This window comes from Cololabis saira, chromosome 4, assembly GCF_033807715.1.
Source record: "Cololabis saira isolate AMF1-May2022 chromosome 4, fColSai1.1, whole genome shotgun sequence".
Classification (NCBI taxonomy): domain Eukaryota; kingdom Metazoa; phylum Chordata; class Actinopteri; order Beloniformes; family Belonidae; genus Cololabis; species Cololabis saira.
In genome coordinates, this window is record NC_084590.1 from 40,646,174 (window position 1) to 40,663,765 (window position 17,592).

At 40.1% G+C, this 17,592-nt stretch overlaps 1 protein-coding gene across 4 annotated transcripts in view; it reads right to left on the reverse strand.

Moving 5' to 3' along the window:
• The window catches only part of LOC133441962 (rho GTPase-activating protein 42), a 103,552-nt gene extending 89,837 nt beyond the window's left edge, over window positions 1-13,715 (reverse strand). For all 4 annotated transcript variants that reach the window (XM_061719795.1, XM_061719794.1, XM_061719793.1 and 1 more), the window contains exon 1: window positions 13,462-13,715. In XM_061719795.1, the coding sequence (XP_061575779.1) occupies window positions 13,462-13,615 (154 nt within the window). In that variant the 5' untranslated portion in view covers window positions 13,616-13,715. The remainder of the gene's footprint in view (window positions 1-13,461) is intronic.
• Between the last annotated feature and the right edge of the window lie 3,877 nt (window positions 13,716-17,592).

Below are 17,592 nucleotides of genomic sequence, written 5' to 3' on the forward strand. Positions count from 1 at the left end.
GCAACATATAAGTACCGGTATGTGCTAAAAGCATTGTTATATGGGAACTTTAACACCTCAGTCATCACTGAGTAAATCCTGAATGTATGAAAGCATCAATGTTTACCCATCATAGGGGCAAAAATATACAACATATTGCACAGTTTCTGAATCCTGTGCAACAGAGATGATGCATATACTATTAAATCAGGGGTCTGCAACCCAAAATGTTGAAAGAGCCATATTGGACCAAAAACACAAAAAACAAATACCGTAGATGACCAAATAGTCGCCCGCGCGCAAATACGCGCCTGTGCTCTAATAGCCGCCGGGGGTCCGAGCCCATTTGGCATAATAAACGCCGGTTCAATTAAACGCCCGGGCGACTACCGGTAATAACCTGGTAATAACACTGTATTTGCATTGTATTGTGTACAGTATCGTTCATACTGCTCTGATCAGCTCCGTGTGTCGCCGTTACACAGACAAACTGTCTTTGTGTATCAGAGCATGTGAGCGGAGTGGAGCGGCGAGAATTTCCGCTCCTCGCTCACAAAGGTTGTCACCGCTCTGCTCCTCCTTCTTTATTATTTATAATTAAAATTTTTTATATATTAAAATCCCAAAATATCTGTACCGTTTCTGATTGGGTGTGTGCACTGCGAATCATTTCAAGTTGTGTCTCGGCGGAGGAACCCGACGTCCCAGCAAAATGAGAAGAGAAAAAAAGAGTTCAGCAGACAGCGCACACACTAAAGGCTGATTTATGGTTCCGCGTTACACCAACGCAGAGCCTACGGTGCAGGTTACGCCGTAAGGTTGATTTATGGCCTACGGCGTAGGGTTCGCGGCGGCTGGTGCTGCTCATTGCAAAAATAAATTGTAGCCTGGTGCAAATACCCGCCTGGTTCTTATAAACGCCTGGGGTCCAAGTGGATTTAGCATATTAAACGCCCGGGCTACTAAATGGTCATCTACGGTATGTCTGGAGCCGCAAAAAGGGAAAAGTCTTGTATAAGCCTTAGAATGAAGGCAAATGGCGAAAGGCGAAGTGTCGAGAAAAAAGTCGAAATGTTGAGAAAAAAGTCAAAATGTTGAGAAAAAAGTCGAAATGTCGAGAAAAAAGTCGAAATTTCGAGATTAATGTTGAAGTACAATCTCGAGAAAAAAGTCGAAATGTCGAGAAAAAAGTCAAAATTTCGAGAAAAAAGTCGAAATGTCGAGATTAATGTTGAAGTACAATTTCGAGAAAAAAGTCGAAATGTTGTGAAAAAAGTCGAAATGTCGAGATTAAAAAGGAAAGGAAAAAAGGAGAAAAAAAAGAAGAAAGAAGAAAAAAAGAGAAAAAAAGAAGAAAAAAGGAAAAAAAAGGTAAAACATTTTTGAAAAATCTCCAGGGAGCCACTAGGGCGGCGCTACAGAGCCGCATGCGGCTCTAGAGATGTGGGTTGCCAACCCCTGTATTAAATTAAGGTTGCTTTGAATCATTAGGAATAGAGTTTACCCATTAACTGACTTCCAACAACAGACTCTAGTCAGCAGCAGGTAAGGTGAGTCAAGTATCTTGCAGGATTTGCCACAATTCCTCTATCTCAGAGCCTTCTGTTGCTTCTTCTTTCAAACTGACTGCACACACATAAAGGTCATAATTCTAAGAGAGCCGTGCCATCTGTTGTGCAGCCTCTTGCTCTGCCTCTGGCTGTAGATACTTCTCTCTGACTGTGGGTTCACGCCTGCCGCTACTGTCGTGCTGCGGAAGCAGTTTGGGACCAATCAGGTGTCTGGGTGGAGAGTTTACAAAATTGATATTGACTTTAATATCTAAAAGGGCTCAGAGGCACTGTACTGTGGGAACAAGGAGAAAAAGGGCACATTCGCATCGGTGGAAAGTTTGATTCCATTATTTTTCCATCACCAGCTCAACTAGTTATCAGTTATCAGTAATATCACCAATAAAAATTATATATATATATATATATATATATATATATATATATATATATATATATATATATATATATATATATATATATATATATATATGTACACACACATATACACACATATATATACATATATATAGCAATCCCACAATGCTGCTAAAAAGCAAGGCAACATTTCTAAAGCACGTAATTGTCTTTACATAAATCCATACCAAATCACTTATCCTTATTACACACGTGCAGGATTAAAGTTACATGCAAGAAGCCGTGTGATTCAGCAGATTTAGACTACTTGGCGAGTGAGGTTTAAACATGGCTCAATACTACTCAATATGGGTTTCCATCCTGTGGCAAAGTGAATTTGAAGCAAAGTCCAAAAATACACTTCACAGAAAATATGCTTCAGGCTTGTTTTTACTGTGTCCTTTGGAGGAGGGAGACTGGGCCGCCTAGTATTATCAGCAGGGCCGCAAGTGGTGGAAAATTTTCTGATAAATTAACAGAAACTTTCCGTGAGAAGTGAAGCTGTGGAATTTGGAAAATATTCCACTTCGGACTTATGTGACAAATGTGGCCTTGTTATGTGGAATAATGTCACGGATAGCTATAATAATGACCAAATAGCTGGAATACCCTTAAGTGATTGAAATAATAGAAATTACATTAAAAAAATAACAATTGATGGTGGAAAATGAACAGAAATAGACTCTTTGATTAGGATTTTATATTAAACAATGTTCCGGGGAATCAGATAACTCACCCTATTTACCAAATCCCAGGATATGACCCTTTGCTCCATGGGAAGTTTCCAATTATGAAAAGTCCAGGAATTTAGCAACCCCAAGCCGACAGCTGTGTAGGCTAATTTGTGCATGTTTTTAAATAAGACTTGCCACTGGAAATGTCTTGATTCAAAGATGGACCAAAGCAGATGTGAATGATTCTGCATCGTCATCAAGGCCACATGAAACTGATGTGAAATGCAAAACAGAGAGCAATTTCAGAGTTCAGCAACAAGATATTAAACAACACCAAGCGTTTTAAAAGTGGATATCTTTACATTTTTTGAAGAGATTCGTCAGAAAGCACATAATTGATTAGGTGGTGCAATAAATCTACCTTGAAAATATTTCAAGGTAGATCCATCAAGGTAGATGGTACTTGTAATACACTTATATAAAGGAGCCACACGAGCTGTTTTCACTCTGGCCAAACACTGCTACTCCACAGAAAAAGCAGCCAGCCAGCTTAATGAGCTATGAATTAACAATCTGCTGTTATCTTAATTTTTCCAACTCTGGCAGAGGGAAGGGAATAGCTAAATCTATGTCAGTGACCAGTTATTCGATAGAAAACCAGGGTTTGCCAACCATTGAAAGACAAAGTCATGGTATGAACTCCCATAACTAATTTCAGCTGTATTTCATAGCCAAACTAAATCCCCAAGTAAGATACTTTAGCGCATTAGTCAACAGTTGTAAAGCAATCAGGGTTAATGAAAATCTGTGTTTTAAATAGCAATATGCACGTTCAGTCAACCGTACATCGCTGACTCAAACACGGCCCAGTAATGTCTGAACATTAACACATTTCTTCTTTTTCTTGCAAAGTAAAACATCAGTATGATATAGGGGACTGAAGTAGCCAGTAGTGGCAATTAACCAGTGAATAACAGACAAGAGCAACTGTTTTTATCCTCAAGGAAAAAAGGAAAAAGAAACTGACTAAAGATATATAGTGAAAATGCAGACAGACGCCCAGTTGGTGTGGCCATATCTCAAAATGATTTAGTGTACAACCCAACATGCTCATTCATCACTGATTAATCCCCAACACCGGTGTTGCATGAGCTGAGGTCCCAGGTGAGGCACAAACTGAAGGGTGGGATCCAGCAGAGGTTTAGCTACGCAGTTCAATAATCAAAATCAATAATCCAATTAGAGACAATCAAAGGCCCAAATCCCTTGCTCATGTCTCAAACGTTCAGTACAACCTGGGTCGCTACGGTTTTATTTGGTATCAAACCCTTTGCACAGGCCTTTAACATCCTGATGCTAAGCATGCTCCCAGCCTTTAATAAAACATTCAGCAGGGTGTTCCTGTCCAGCAGCAGCGCCGTACTCGCTGACAGAACAGTTTCTCTGCAAAAAAGATGTACGTTGCACTCAGGAATAACACAATCGGCGGTACAGTGGTTGAGCAAGATGACCCAAATGGAAAAGGCTCTTCAATATTTCACAAATTTACAGGATCGTGGTTCACCACAAGAGGCTTTAGTTTCATTAAAGTAACTTCAGTAGAGAAAATGTTCGCTGTAATAGAATTTATATTCTTGTCATCTTTTTATTGTGCTACATGGCACAGTTGATACAGTCATCCTGTTTCTGATATACCTTTACTTAGGTGAGCTTTACCAGTACAAAACGGCTGTTCAGACGGGTATGAGACGGGACCAGCTACACTTTGACAGTTGTTCAAGAGTGGTCCTTTAAGCAGATGAGGCAGCAATGTATAAATAATTAAAATAAATCAAAAGAGCCTCAAAAAATAAAATATGGATTAAACCTGCCTGTCTCTGTTTAATTTTTTGGTTTTGATATTCCTCAGGAGTTTTTCAGCTTCACATTTGCTGAAAAATGATGGAAACTTTCTTCCTTTTCTTTTCCTCCAAGTGATGAGAGTATAGCGTATAGACTGAGCCTGGTGTAGAGTCTATGTATTAGTCATTCATCAGGGGAAATTCTCTCCAGCCTTACAAAGTAAGTCAGGTCAGTCTTATGATTTTTATTCTTAATTTTTCAGCAGTGGAAGACAGTTTCAAAAGGCTCAGATGACACATACACTAGACGAAAACTTTGAAAACACACCTGCAGAACATCTTCTTTCCAAACTGTCCACTGTGATTTTCACATGATCACATTCATATCACTTGGGCTGATGTAAAAGCAATGAAGAAATATCCCACTGTTAATGCTCCTCGTTAACAGATGGCAGGCTGTAACTTCTGATTATTGGTACTAATTTGGTGGTTATTCATGATTTATTCAGATTTTTAGACAATAATCTGTGAATCCAAAGAACAAATCCCAATTAATGAAGAAGGGATTCAAATCTGGTTCCATCACTTGGTACTTTAGATGAACGTTGACTTAAAGGTATAGTCTGTAATCGTATTCAAAAACATTTATTGTTATACTGGGTGAAATGGTCCTTCCATCCTGAGAGTAGCCAGTGAATAATGTGTTCAGAAAAAGGAAAGAAAAAAATCTGACCTCTCTGACAGCTTTAATCCTGTAAAAACTCTGACCAATCTGTTTTTTGCGCACCGAGTGGCACGGATTGGTCAGAGGACCAGAGGATTGTGACACTCGAGTCACGTTTGCTGAAGAATGGCGCAGAAAACGAGAAAACGCAGCCAAAAATACCACCTCCCATACTGGGGGTCCGTGGAGATGGAGGCGTCTCCATCCCGGCAGGGCTGAGAGGGCCGGTGCGGGTGGCGGTGCGCTGCGGTGCCGTGCAGACTCTGTTGCCACGGCAACGCCGTAGGGTACGCCGTAGCCTACGGCGTAGGGTACGCGGCGATGCGCACCATTCTGCATTGGTGTAACGCGGAACCATAAATCAGCCTTCAGTGTGTGCTCTGTGTGCTGTTCTGAACTTCTCTGTTCATTTTGCTGGGACGTCGGGTCCCTCCGCCGAGACACAACTTTTGCGGTATGCGTTCATTGTTGTGTCTAAAAATGATGCGCAGTGCCCACCCAATCAGAAACGGTACAGATATTCTGCGATATTTTTTTTTATATAAAAAAAATAAAATTATAAAAAAATAAAGGATCCCCATAACTTTGATTGGGTGGGCAGGACACACGTTTGGGTGGGCACAGCCCACCCCTGCCCCCCCCCTAAAACCGGCCTCGCTTACAGGTGAATGAGACATGGGGTAGTTTTGTTGAAAATGTGCTGTCCAAAATGCCCTGAAAACTCGACGGAGCGCTGACTTGAGGGGGAGGAGGGGGCGGGGCTTAGAGGAGGTCCCACTTTCAAATCTTGCTATCTCTCCAACATTACAGACTATACCTTTAAATATGTAAGATAGTTTTTACAAGGTGAAGTGAAACCAAGCAATTTAGCTCTGTATAACATTTCAGCTTTAAAGGCCTTTCATAAGCTCCAAACTTCCTGTATGACAAAATAACAGGGAAATGGTTATGGAAAAATTGGAAATGAACTGGAGGCTAAAGGTGAGGGATACATGAAGGGAGGTAAAGAGAGCAATATTAAACTGAGTAGAAGAGTTGAGGGAACTGTGGCAAAGCATGTATTTATTTATTTAATTATCTATTGGAGCACATTAACTTCTCTTTCCAAATTCTTCAGCTAAATTATTGTAATAATAAATGTACAGACACAAAGAGCAAAAGTGAAAAGTTAAATATCTAGAAAAAAAAGGAATATTTAAGTATTTGATATGTCTTCCTGTCTCTTAGATGACAGCAAATATCAAGAAAGCGTGTAACCCAAACACTGTCACAACATTCACAAAGGAATGATTGGCTTTGCCAGCCTTCAAAAAGTCCTCTTTTAGGCTGATTTCAGGCAACTGTCAAGGAAAGTCCACGTCAGTCAGCGCTCAGGTGTCTTCTTTGTTCTCAGATACATCTTCAAAGCTTTGAGCTGTGTTTGGGCTCATTATCGGTTCTCCATGCAGATGCAAACCAGAGGGTGCAGAACGCCTCGGAAAAAATACAGCGCTTCTCATCCTGGGTCAGGTTGGAGTCCATTTAGCCCAAGTCGCTAACTCCAGAGCAGGAACCCCTCCAGACCTGAGTCTTCACACCATGATACACTCCTGTGCCATATGATACTCCACAGCATCTCTCTTTATCTATAAACAGTCTTAATACTGCCATAAAACGTATCCTTGGATTCATCAGGGGATAGGTCTTCTTTCCATCATCCACCATGAAACGCTAACAAGTCTTGGATCGCACAAGATTTGTATCAGCCTCCGAGAGAGACTTACTCGTCCTCAGAGATGTTTCTTTCGCTCATCGATGGCTTGTGCACTTTATATAGCAACTAGGCCTGTGTTGAAAAAATTGATTTGCCAATTCTAAATCGATTCTCATATTAATTCCTAAAAATCGATTCATATGTCTAAAGATCGATTTTTTTATATTTTTGGGGGTTTTTTTTGTTGTTTTTTTTCCTTTTATTTATTTATGTATTGCATAAATTGTCTATATTTCATTACTTTATATACTGTCTTGGGGTTACATTTGAAAAAACCAAATGCTCAAAAATTAAAAACCAAAATGGACCGAAAATGGAACAAATAAAAACGTAATGTGGGAAAAAATAAAACCGATTTCATCCTTCTCTGTTTGCTGCCCTGGATCTGTTATAGGTAGTAGGTAATTCTGACCCACACGATGTTTCTGAAAGCAGTTCTATCAGCATTCTGGGAGCATCATTAGCTGCAATACTTGCTGTTGAATCTCAATATAATACTAGTAGTAATATTTTACATAACTACATATAATTCATGCAACAGCTCAAAAAACAGTTTAAATAACACTAACCCAAATCAAATCGAATCGGATCGAATCAAATCTTGATAATCAATTCTGAATCTTAAGAATCGGAATCGAATCGATTCTTGACATTTGAATCGATCCCCAGCCCTAATAGCAACTTCTGCACCTGAATAAAACAGTTTTTTTTTTTTAAAGCACTCTCTTTAAATTACTTCTTCAGTTGTCTCCCAACTTCTTTTAAACTTTTTTGGTCACATTTGTCTAGGTTATTGCCGGTGACTTTTTTAAAGCTGTGCCATCTCTTGACTTCTGCTCTTATTTCCTGCCGTGCCATTACCGCCGTCATTCCGGAGGACTACTGTTGCCAGGCAACTGCACGCTCACTGTGTTTACGCCGGGGACCAGCTGATCATGCTGAAGATGGCTAACATGGCGACATCAGAAATCCAATATACAATGCGAACATAAATCAGGAAGATGACGCACATCAGATGCAACGGAGGATCAAAGCAATAAGAGAAAAGAGACAGTTCTAGATGAGGAAGGCTAATGAAGAAGAGGAGATATAAGCTCTATATCCTTTCTATCATGATGGGCAATGTGGAAATGTCTGGACGACGTGACAGACAGCCTTGGCTGTTCACCACATACCAGCCATAATGAAGACACACATGCAGCACGGTGCATTCAGAGACACAGCCAAGCTGCAACAGGAAATTACTCTGGCTCCCATCACTAAATAGCCTTCCAGAGGGTTCAGGCGGACAAAGAAATCAGAGAGGCATGGAAAAGGGTAGATGTGGCAACTTTAGTTAATAAGAAATCACACCACCAGGATCACATAACAAGGGAACATTCCTATAGCACTTATATTTAACTTTTAGCTCTGGGGCCATCTATAAACTGTGGGTTTTTAAATACGACATTTGTTATTATTTATATCCATTTTCCACCAACTCTGTAACAAAGCAGTTTCCCCATGAGGATTAGTACTCCAGTTTTTTATGTTTGCATTACTCTGAACTAGGAATGGGCGATATTTTACCGTTCAAGATATACCGTCAAAACAATTCCCCACGGTAAGAATTTGTCATCTCGTGGTAAAAACGATAAATTCCCTTTGATGACGTTTTTGTGTAAAACTGATTTATGGTTCTGTGTTAAATCCACGCACAACGTAAGGAAGGAAGGAAGGAAGGAAGGAAGGAAGGAAGGAAGGAAGGAAGGAAGGAAGGAAGGAAGGAAGGAAGGAAGGAAGGAAGGAAGGAAGGAAGGAAGGAAGGAAGATGGAGGAAGGAAGGAAGGAAGGAAGGAAGGAAGGAAGGAAGGAAGGAAGGAAGGAAGGAAGGAAGGAAGGAAGGAAGGAAGGAAGGAAGGAAGGAAGGAAGGAAGGAAGGAAGGAAGGAAGATTGAGGGAGGAAGGAAGGAAGGAAGGAAGATTGAGGAAGGAAGGAAGGAAGGAAGGAAGGAAGGAAGGAAGGAAGGAAGGAAGGAAGGAAGGAAGGAAGGAAGGAAGGAAGGAAGGAAGGAAGGAAGGAAGGAAGGAAGGAAGGAAGGAAGATGGAAGAAGGAAAGAAGGAAGATGGAGGAAGGAAGGAAGGAAAGAAGGAAGATGGAGGAAGGAAGGAAGGAAGGAAGATGGAGGAAGGAAGGAAGGAAGGAAGGAAGGAAGGAAGGAAGGAAGGAAGGAAGGAAGGAAGGAAGGTGGAGGAAGGAAGGAAGGAAGGAAGGAAGGAAGGAAGGAAGGAAGGAAGGAAGGAAGGAAGGAAGGAAGGAAGGAAGGAAGGAAGGTGGAGGAAGGAAGGAAGGAAGGAAGGAAGGAAAGAAGGAAGGAAGGAAGGAAGATTGAGGAAGGAAGGAAGATTGAGGGAGGGAGGAAGGAAGGAAGGAAGGAAGGAAGGAAGGAAGGAAGGAAGGAAGGAAGGAAGGAAGGAAGGAAGGAAGGAAGGAAGGAAGGAAGGAAGGAAGGAAGGAAGGAAGGAAGATGGAGGAAGATGGAGGAAGGAAGGAAGGAAGGAAGGAAGGAAGGAAGGAAGGAAGGAAGGAAGGAAGGAAGATTGAGGGAGGAAGGAAGGAAGGAAGGAAGGAAGGAAGGAAGGAAGGAAGATGGAGGAAGGAAAGAAGGAAGATGGAGGAAGGAAGGAAGGAAGGAAGGAAGGAAGGAAGGAAGGAAGGAAGGAAGGAAGGAAGGAAGGAAGGAAGGATGGAAGGAAGGAAGGAAGGAAGGAAGGAAGGAAGGAAGGAAGATTGAGGAAGGAAGGAAGATTGAGGGAGGGAGGAAGGAAGGAAGGAAGGAAGGAAGGAAGGAAGGAAGGAAGGAAGGAAGGAAGGAAGGAAGGAAGGAAGGAAGGAAGGAAGGAAGGAAGGAAGGAAGGAAGGAAGGAAGGAAGGAAGGAAGGAAGGAAGGAAGGAAGGAAGGAAGGAAGGAAGGAAGGAAGGAAGGAAGGAAGGAAGGAAGGAAGGAAGGAAGGAAGGAAGGAAGGAAGGAAGGAAGGAAGGAAGAAAGAAAGAAAGAAGGATAAATTCTCGTTGATGACGTTTTTGTGTAACAAACATGGCGGATCTGAGAGCGAGATAGATTTATAGTTAAAAAGATGGAGTTGAATTGGTATTTTTTTTAATCGTCATTTTTATTGTTATCGGGATAAATGCCAGAAATGATCGTGATACATTTTTTAGTCCATACCGCCCATCTCTACTCTGAACAAAGCCTCCTGTTCTGACGATGTGACCTCCTTTGGCCTGTCTTAGATGTGTTCTGGTGTCATGGCCGTGCAAGCTGCTCCTGCATACCTTCAGCTAGATTCCTGACTCCGCTGCTCAGTTAGTGAGTTGAAGCAAATTTAATTTCACTGTAATTCTGCTGCATGTGACTATAAAGCATCTCTAAATTCTTTGTTGAAGTTTGGATGTAACTGGTCCGCTGTCTGGGGAGCATCACAGGCTGCACGCTTCGAAATATTTAATCTACCTGTTAGTAAATTGACTTCTGACACTTTCACGGTTGCTAATGCCATGTTTCTCACCAACACAGTGCTTATCAAAGTGCTTGCATGAAGATAATTGTGGAGAAATGGAAAAATGTTTGATCGTAGACCCAAAATGGTGGCGCTACATCAATCTGAGGGAGCGTTTCATCGATTCGTAACATTCGTAGTCACATATGTACTGCAGTCTCTGAAGTCTTTCACTGCAGATAACGTCTGGTGAAAGTGCATGTAGGAACACAAACGTTCACATCGGTCGGACTGAACTCTGCGGAAACTTTCCCCTGACAGCGCCCTCGTATAACGTCTGGAAAAACATCAGAGAGCTCACTGTCAATGCAAATCCACGCTAATGGATCTTATTTCTTCCTTCTTTTGACTGCATGCTGTTTCTTCACTTTTCACTGATGTCTGGAAAACACCGAAATACATACACTGTTGACATCAACTTAATTAGTCAGTATAAAAAAAATAATCATCAGCTTCATTTTCCATCTTTGAACTGTTGTAAACAAAATACTTCCTTTTCCGCAGGCTCATTTTTGCATCAATCATGCACCACTCTGTTAAACAAAGTCCTGCTGTCTTTTACATGCTCCAACTGGCAACTACACTCTGTATCCACAACTGATTCCCCAGAAACTGTCAGGGAGAAAAAGGCTTAAGTCAAATTTGTGGCCATTTTTCACAATGTTACTGCTATTACAATCTAAAAAGAAAGAAAAAATCAACAGAAATTCACTATGAAATGAGACACTGATGAGCAGAGGAGAAAATCTATCTCCATTGTCTTTAATTTGTTTTTGATTTATTATAATTGCAATAATTAGGATCTGGAAAGACATAAAATATATATGTCAGAGGAGAGAAAACCATGTTTCACAGATCACTATTATGAAGGTGTCATCAACGTACAATTAGTGAGTGAATAAATAAAACAGCATAATGTTCAATTATATGCTGGGAACACAAGGAGAAGCAGATTTGTCCAAGGTTGTATTGTCACACAAAAACAGCCAAAGTTATAGCAAAGTTTTGCAAAAAAAATGACTTTGAAAGTTCTAGCTAGTAATAAATATTGACCAAATTCTTAGTGAATGCATAAAATTAACAGTCCAGTGCAATCCTGCGGACTGGAATAAACTCACAGGATTGCTGATATTTACGAGTCTGCTATCCGCTTTGCAGAATTAATAAAATGAGACCAAATTTGATTTAATCTCTCAGAAAAAGTTCAGAATGTAAAATGTGTCTACATTACTTTACATGTTATAACTTATTGCGTAGTGGAATGTTTGTAAAACAAAAAAAAGTCCCTTCTGTGTAATATGTTAATGATTAATGTGTAAGAATTACAGTATTAATGGGATTACGCCATCAATGTCTTGACAAAAGAGCAGTAAATAGTGATAACGTGTACAGCAGGCCAGATTTAAGGTGTTGTGCTCCACAAGTTACTTTAAAAAGGTGAAAAGTTTGAAACGAAATATGCTTTTTGACCATGTTGGGTTGAACCGTGAGGAAAAATGAATGTTAAACTGACTGATGGGTTGGTGTTGGGCACCGGGGAGCCCCTGCCATTCTACCCCAATGTAGCTATTTTCCATATTCATAAGGTCTGTATTTCCAATCTTTCTCCATTTCACAGACACACTTCTGACATTAAGAGATCTAACTCCCTTCCCTGCAGGGCATGCAGCAGAGCAGGAAGTCCACTTTAACAAAGTGTTGGAATTGGAGACTGAACTTGGAATTAGAGGGAACAACGACCCGTGACAAAGTGACAGAACCATCATTCTGGGTTAAAGATGCCAAAGTGTCTATTTTCTCTATACTGCTGACGGGGACTCCGAGGGAAAGCATCTGCCATTAGGAATTGGAGTAACAACAATCCGGCTGTGCAGTAATGATATCCATATGTCTGGCTGTGTCCTTATGACTGGGTATTGGAACAGAGTTAATCCATTCATCTCACATGCTGGATCCTGACTCTGATCTTTACTCTGGGATCTGCGAAACGCGCATTTAGTGCAGGCAGGGAAGCAACGACCGCAGCGTAATGAATTATTTGTGGTTTGGGTATAGATGCCAGCTCTTTTGTTGCAACATCAATGTTATCCCACAGGAGACTCAAAGCTTATTCAAGTCTCCGGATCTTGGGCTCAAAGACATATATATATAGAGAGAGAGAGACCAGGGGCGTCAATTGGGTATGGCAAGGTATGGCAGCCGCCACACCTTTGCTTCAAGGGTTAAATGTAAATGTTTGTTTTTTTAAATACATTTATGGAATAACTACAAATGCAAATAAGAACAACATGATCGATTTCACTAGTTATTATACACTGCAAAAACTCAAAATCTTAACAAGAATATTTGTCTTATTTCTAGTTAAAATGTCTCTTTTTTTTTAATCTCATTACATTTAAGACAAGACTCAAAAACAACCGTTTTCACCTGTTTCAAGTAGATTTTCACTTAAAATAAGTAGAAAAATCTGCCAATGGAACAAGATTGTTTTGCTTGTAATGAGAAGATTTAATCTTGTCCCACTGGCAGATTTTTCTACTTATTTCAAGTGAAAATTTACTTGAAACAGGTGAAAATGGTCAAATAACAAGTTATTTTTCTGGTAATGACTCTTGTTTTAAGTGTAATGAGATTTTCTGACTAAAAATGAGACATTTTAACTAGAAATAAGACAAATATTCCTGGTAAGATTTTGAGTTTTTGCAGTGAGCGAGACTGCATTTGAAAAAGTTCCAATTTTCTTGACCACACAGATCAGCTCCATAGCAGACTTCTGTGATGAGTATTTGCTGGACGTGTTGATTGATACTCTAGTTAAGTTCTGTGACTCGTAACCTTGCCATACCTTAGCTTCCACTGAATTGACGCCACTGAGAGAGACCTTTCAGACAGCACAGAGCAGATTTAGGGGAAACGCGCTGAACGCATCTCTGCCGCAGCGTCCCGCTACGGATGAGGCGTTCAAGGACATACAGTACTTACTCTTGAGCGCAGTGATGAGCATGTTCCCATCCTTGATCAGATCCTTGATGAATTTATTTGTCCGCTCCAGCTCAATTTCATGGCATTTCAGACGCTCTCGGAAATCCGGACTGTCCAGGAAAGAGTCGCTGAACTCCAGAGTCGGGAGTCCCATCGTCCCTCGATAGTTTGCAAACTTTTTTTACTTCGGCTGGGAAAAGTTTTTCCTTTTCATCACGGAGCTCCGATGTTACACCGACTTCTCAAAGTTCCCCAAAAAAGGTTTTCCTGCTCCGTTTCGGTCCTAACTTCCGCTTTGAATGTCTTTTTTTTTCTTTTCTCCCCCTCCCAACTACTTATCCTAACAAATAGTGGTCTCATGACTCCTGCTGGTAACTTTTGGATACTTTACAACACCTGTACTCCCACCCGCCTCCACCACTCGCTGCCGGCGGTCTCGTGTTACGTTTACGTGTCTATAACTGAATATTTACAACATCAATTTTCAGTTTCAGCCACAAATAGGGTTGCCACCTTTCAGAAATAGAAATAAGGGACGCCCTGATTTCAGCAGCGCAGGAGCCAAAAAAAGCCCCAAAACTTATGAAAAAACAAAATGCTTTGATTTAAAGTTAAGCATTGAACTTGCATGACTGTACAGACAGACAACCATACTAGCAAGTGAAATATCCTCCTATGCTACTGTATGTCCACATCAGCCCAAATGTATAATATAGTTACAGGTGAAGAATATGGTGTAAAAGTTAATTTATTTCAATAATTCAACTAGAATATGGTGTAAAAGTTAACTCATTTCCATAATTCAACTAGAATATGGTGTAAAAGTTAACTCATTTCCATAATTCAACTAGAATATGGTGTAAAAGTTAATTTATTTCAATAATTCAACTAGAATATGGTGTAAAAGTTAACTCATTTCCATAATTCAACTAGAATATGGTGTAAAAGTTAATTTATTTCAATAATTCAACTAGAATATGGTGTAAAAGTTAATTTATTTCAATAATTCAACTAGAATATGGTGTAAAAGTTAATTTGTTTCAATAATTCAACTAGAATATGGTGTAAAAGTTAATTTATTTTAATAATTCAACTAGAATATGGTGTAAAAGTTAACTTATTTCAATAATTCAACTAGAATATAGTGTAAAAGTTAACTTATTTCAATAATTCAACTAGAATATGGTGTAAAAGTTAATGAAAATACGGTACAAATCGTGTCCCGTATTAATTCAATACGGGACGCAAAATTTTTTCTCAAATAAAGGACAATTCCGTATTTTACGGGACGGGTGGCAACCCTAGCCACAAATGACCAAAACTATTGATATCCAAACCATTTAAGCCTAAATTTCCTAATAAAATGTTGAAAGTTTTCGTGGATTATCATTTTTAAATGCAAACAGAACTCTGTAGTAGACTTTTACATACATTTCCAAAGTTATTGCACTGCAATAATAATGTGCTTGATTTATTATCATTGGCAGCACCACATATCTTTCTTTTTTAATCACATATGCATTTTAAGTTACTTACTGACTTAATCAAGTCTCATCTTGATGGTGAATGATGCAAGTTTACTTCCTAAAATTGTGAAATTTGTAGATATTTCACAACCTGATGGCAACGATCCATCATACTCAAATTAGTACTGGCTCCAGACGATGGATCTGGATTAATACCTTGGTAAATGGAAGTAATTATAGTCTGACTGAAGTCAGGAGTTTTTGACTTTCTCCTCTTGCATCGGGGAAGGACTGAAAATATTGTCACCCTCTTAAATATTCTGGTCGACACGAAGCAGCGCCTCTGTCACCAGTTGTGCTAAGTCTTTAGGATTATGCTTTGCACTTATGGTGCTTTGCAGCATCAAGGGGCCGAGAAGAGGCTTTATCATTGAGCAGACTGAAAAACAATCTCAGTGGAGAGGATGATGTTGCAGCTTTGGCTAGAACCAGCTCACGCACATGAAAATGCATTAATAGCTTAATGCCTCACAATAATGGCCAGGGAGGGAGTTTTGTTAGTCTGAACAGGCTTTTGCACAGATTTGTTTGGAAGGAAACCACAGGGACGTCTTGCAACTTATCATAACCATATACCTGATTTATATATTTTAAAGATGCACCCTCGGAGATAAAAAAAAAAAACATTCCTGACTACTGGGTTTTTGGTGTACCAAATTTCCCTGCCCTCCTTACCTGAACATATCACAACCTTTACATTACATTGCAAGTTAGAACTTCACTTCTGATGCTTGATTTTTTTGTTTTTTTCTCATAAAAAGACGTATATTTCCCTATTCCCTATACTTCCCTATACTGCAAAATGCTTATTCAGATGTTGTAGCAGTGAGCTCCAGTCAAACAGCTGTAAGGATGTGGAAGTGGAACAAAGACTGGCCTCTGGCTCCACTTGAAGAATCAGCTGCAGTGAGCAGCATCTGGCTGCTTACACATTTGCATTTACAGTGATGAAATCTCTAGTCTGGTAATGAAACTGAATGAAAACCCAGAGTGAGTGATTCATTCAGAAGCATAACCGTCACCGTGTTCTCCAATAAAATTATATTAAATTTGCATGTGACAAAGCAGGCCAGGGAGCCCAGTTTGCCTGAGGAGGTGTGATTTTTGCAGCTGCTATAATGCCCCTTGCATGCATTATGCACTTGCTGGAATATGACTGTGGGAAAATAAATTGTTCAGTGAACATGTTGTTACCCAAAAATAAAGCTGAATATGTTGCACATTCCATGCCATGTGCTGCATTCGAACAAATTTAGCAGAGAAGTAGTCTAAGATATTACCTTAGCAACGCACCAGCAGAGACATGACGAGTGGTTAGCTGTGTGAGGCATGGCTAATTGCAATCAGAAATAGCTGCCTGCAGAGTCTTTGAGGGAAATTTGGTTTAATTAAGATGATACTCTAAAGGAAACGGTGCCCCTGTTCTCCTCTTACAGGATGACACTCACACATTCATATCATTAATGCAAACATCAGCCCACTGAGAAGCACTGCATGAATATTTCTCTGCGACCGAACCTATGGGGACCGACCCAGAGCCATGGAGAAATTGCACTGGAACATTTGTGCAGGCACACGCACGAAATGCACACATCTTCCCCCCACACTTGTGTGTGTGTGCTTTTCACACACACTAAGTGAGTGACACATCTTTCACATATCATACAAGAGGGGGGAAAAATTGGATGTGAGACACACATCTTCCCACATCCTCACTCACATTAAACGCAACATTCTGGCCTTTGCTTGGTGTAAAATCAGCGACCGAGAAAAACAAAAACAAAAACGAACACCTAGACTTACAAAAAGACATCAATAATCCTCCCTGAACAGGCATCGATTAGCTCGGCGCTGAGTTATGCAGATGACAGGCAGCTTCTGATTAGTTTCCCCTGAAATCACTGCATCACACAGTGGGGCAGCTAATGGTTTGCAAAGATGTCTGGCCTCATTGTGGTGGAAGTGCTGGAGGGGGCAGGGGGTTGTTTGTTGGTCCCGAACATGCCCCCATCAGTTCCAGCTCGCGTGCCATCACTTTGCAGCATTGGCCCTCAGGGGGGCAGTTTGTTACACTGACACAGTGAGCAGGGAAACGTGATACATTAGTGGAAACCCTGTTGCTTTGAGTTAATTGATGTGTGAACTCTGCGATACCGAACTGGGTTATTGGGTGAAAGATGATTTAGATGGATTAAGAAAAAGACGTTTCTGCTCAACTCTCAATTTTTTAGCGGAACGTTCAGTGACTGTGGGAGACTGAGATTTTACACGTGACTTGCTCAGATTCAGGTGACACTTAGACATTTCTAGTGATATACCATACATTTTTTAAGCAATAAACACAGCATATGTAAATATGTACGACGGAGTATTAGGGCCAAACAAAAAAACAAAAAAAGGAAATTACGAGAATAAAGTCATAATGTAATGAGAATAAAGTCGTAAAATTATGAGAATAAAGTCATAATATTACGAGAATAAAGTCGTAATATTACGAGAATAAAGTTATAATATATTATAAATATATAAATATAACTTCACAAGATGCTCAATATTCTTCATTTTAACACAGGGAGAAGACTGCTCTTCCTGTTAGAGTTCTCAT